The sequence below is a fragment of the Lepidothrix coronata genome, unplaced genomic scaffold (genome assembly GCF_001604755.1).
Source record: "Lepidothrix coronata isolate B3197 unplaced genomic scaffold, Lepidothrix_coronata-1.0 Scaffold578, whole genome shotgun sequence".
Lineage (NCBI taxonomy): Eukaryota > Metazoa > Chordata > Aves > Passeriformes > Pipridae > Lepidothrix > Lepidothrix coronata.
Genome location: NW_016690758.1, coordinates 15,241 through 16,694, shown reverse-complemented (window position 1 = coordinate 16,694; position 1,454 = coordinate 15,241). Strand labels below are relative to the sequence as shown.

The 1,454-nt window shown below is 58.4% G+C and overlaps 1 protein-coding gene across 1 annotated transcript in view; it reads right to left on the bottom strand.

Annotated features, from left to right (window-relative positions):
• The window catches only part of LOC108510259 (casein kinase II subunit alpha-like), a gene marked incomplete at its 5' end in the record, with an annotated part of 18,953 nt that overhangs the window by 3,416 nt on the left and 14,083 nt on the right, over positions 1-1,454 (bottom strand). Inside the window, one exon of the mRNA XM_017839927.1 lies at positions 115-198. Coding sequence (XP_017695416.1) covers positions 115-198 — 84 coding nt within the window. The remainder of the gene's footprint in view (positions 1-114; positions 199-1,454) is intronic.

Here is a 1,454-nt window from a genome sequence, read left to right as displayed (position 1 = left end):
ACATTCCTTGGGAATATTCCACGAGCGTCCCTGGGGAGGCGGCACTCGGGGACTTGGTTGGGCTCGGGGGCTTTTCCGGCCTGGGGAATTCCAGGATTCCCGGGATTCCGGTACCTTCCTGTGCTCGTGGTCGATCATGACGTTGTGCGGCTTCACGTCCCGGTGCATCACCCCCATGCTGTGGCAGTAATCCAGGGCCTGCGGGAAACAGGGAAAAACGGGAATGGGGATGGGAATGGGGATGGGAACGGGATGGGAATGGGGATGGGATGGGGGCTGGCAGTGATCCAGGGCCTGCGGGAACACCGGGAATGGGAATGGCAGTAATCCAGGGCCTGAGGGAAAACCGGGAAAAACGGGAATGGGAATGGGATCAGTAATGGGATCAGGAATGGGATCAGGAATGGGATCAGGAATGGGATGGGGGCTGGCAGTGATCCAGGGCCTGTGGGAACACTGGGAATGGGAATGGGAATGGGAACGGGATGGGAATGGGGATGGGATGGGAATGGCAGTGATCCAGGGCCTGCGGGAACACCGGGAACACCGGGAATGGGAATGGGATGGGATCAGGAATGGCAGTAATCCAGGGCCTGCGGGAAAACAGGGAAAACCGGGAATGGGAATGGCAGTGATCCAGGGCCTGCGGGAAAACAGGGAATGGGGATGGGAATGGCAGTGATCCAGGGCCTGCGGGAACACCGGGAATGGGAATGGGGATAGGAATGGGAATGGGGATGGGGATGGGATGGGAATGGCAGTAATCCAGGGCCTGCGGAACACCAGGAATGGGATGGGAATGGGAATGGCAGTAATCCAGGGCCTGAGGAAGACTGGGAATGGGGATGGGGATGGGAATGGCATGGGAATGGGGATGGGAATGGGAATGGCAGTGATCCAGGGCCTGCGGGAACACTGGGAATGGGAATGGGAATGGCAGTGATCCAGGGCCTGCGGGGGAATGGGAATGGGATGGGAATGGGAATGGGAAAGGGAATGGGAACGGGATGGGGGCTGGCAGTAATCCAGGGCCTGTGGAGAAACCGGGAATGGCATGGGATGGAAGTGGGAATGGGAATGGGATGGAATGGGATGGGGGCTGGCAGTGATCCAGGACCTGCGGAACACTGGGAATGGGATGGGAATGGGAATGGGGATGGGATGAGGGGCTGGCAGTGATCCAGGGCCTGCGGGAACACCGGGAATGGGAATGGGGATGGGAATGGGGATGGAATGGGAATGGGGATGGGAATGGGAATAGGGATGGGGATGGGAATGGGGATGGGAATGGGAATGGGAATGGCATGGGAATGGGAATGGGAATGGGAATGGGGATGAGATGGAATGGGAATGGGAATGGGGATGGGAATGGGGATGGGAATGGGAATGGGGATGAGATGGAATGGGAATGGGAATGGGGATGGGAATGGGGATGGGAATGGGAATGGGGATGA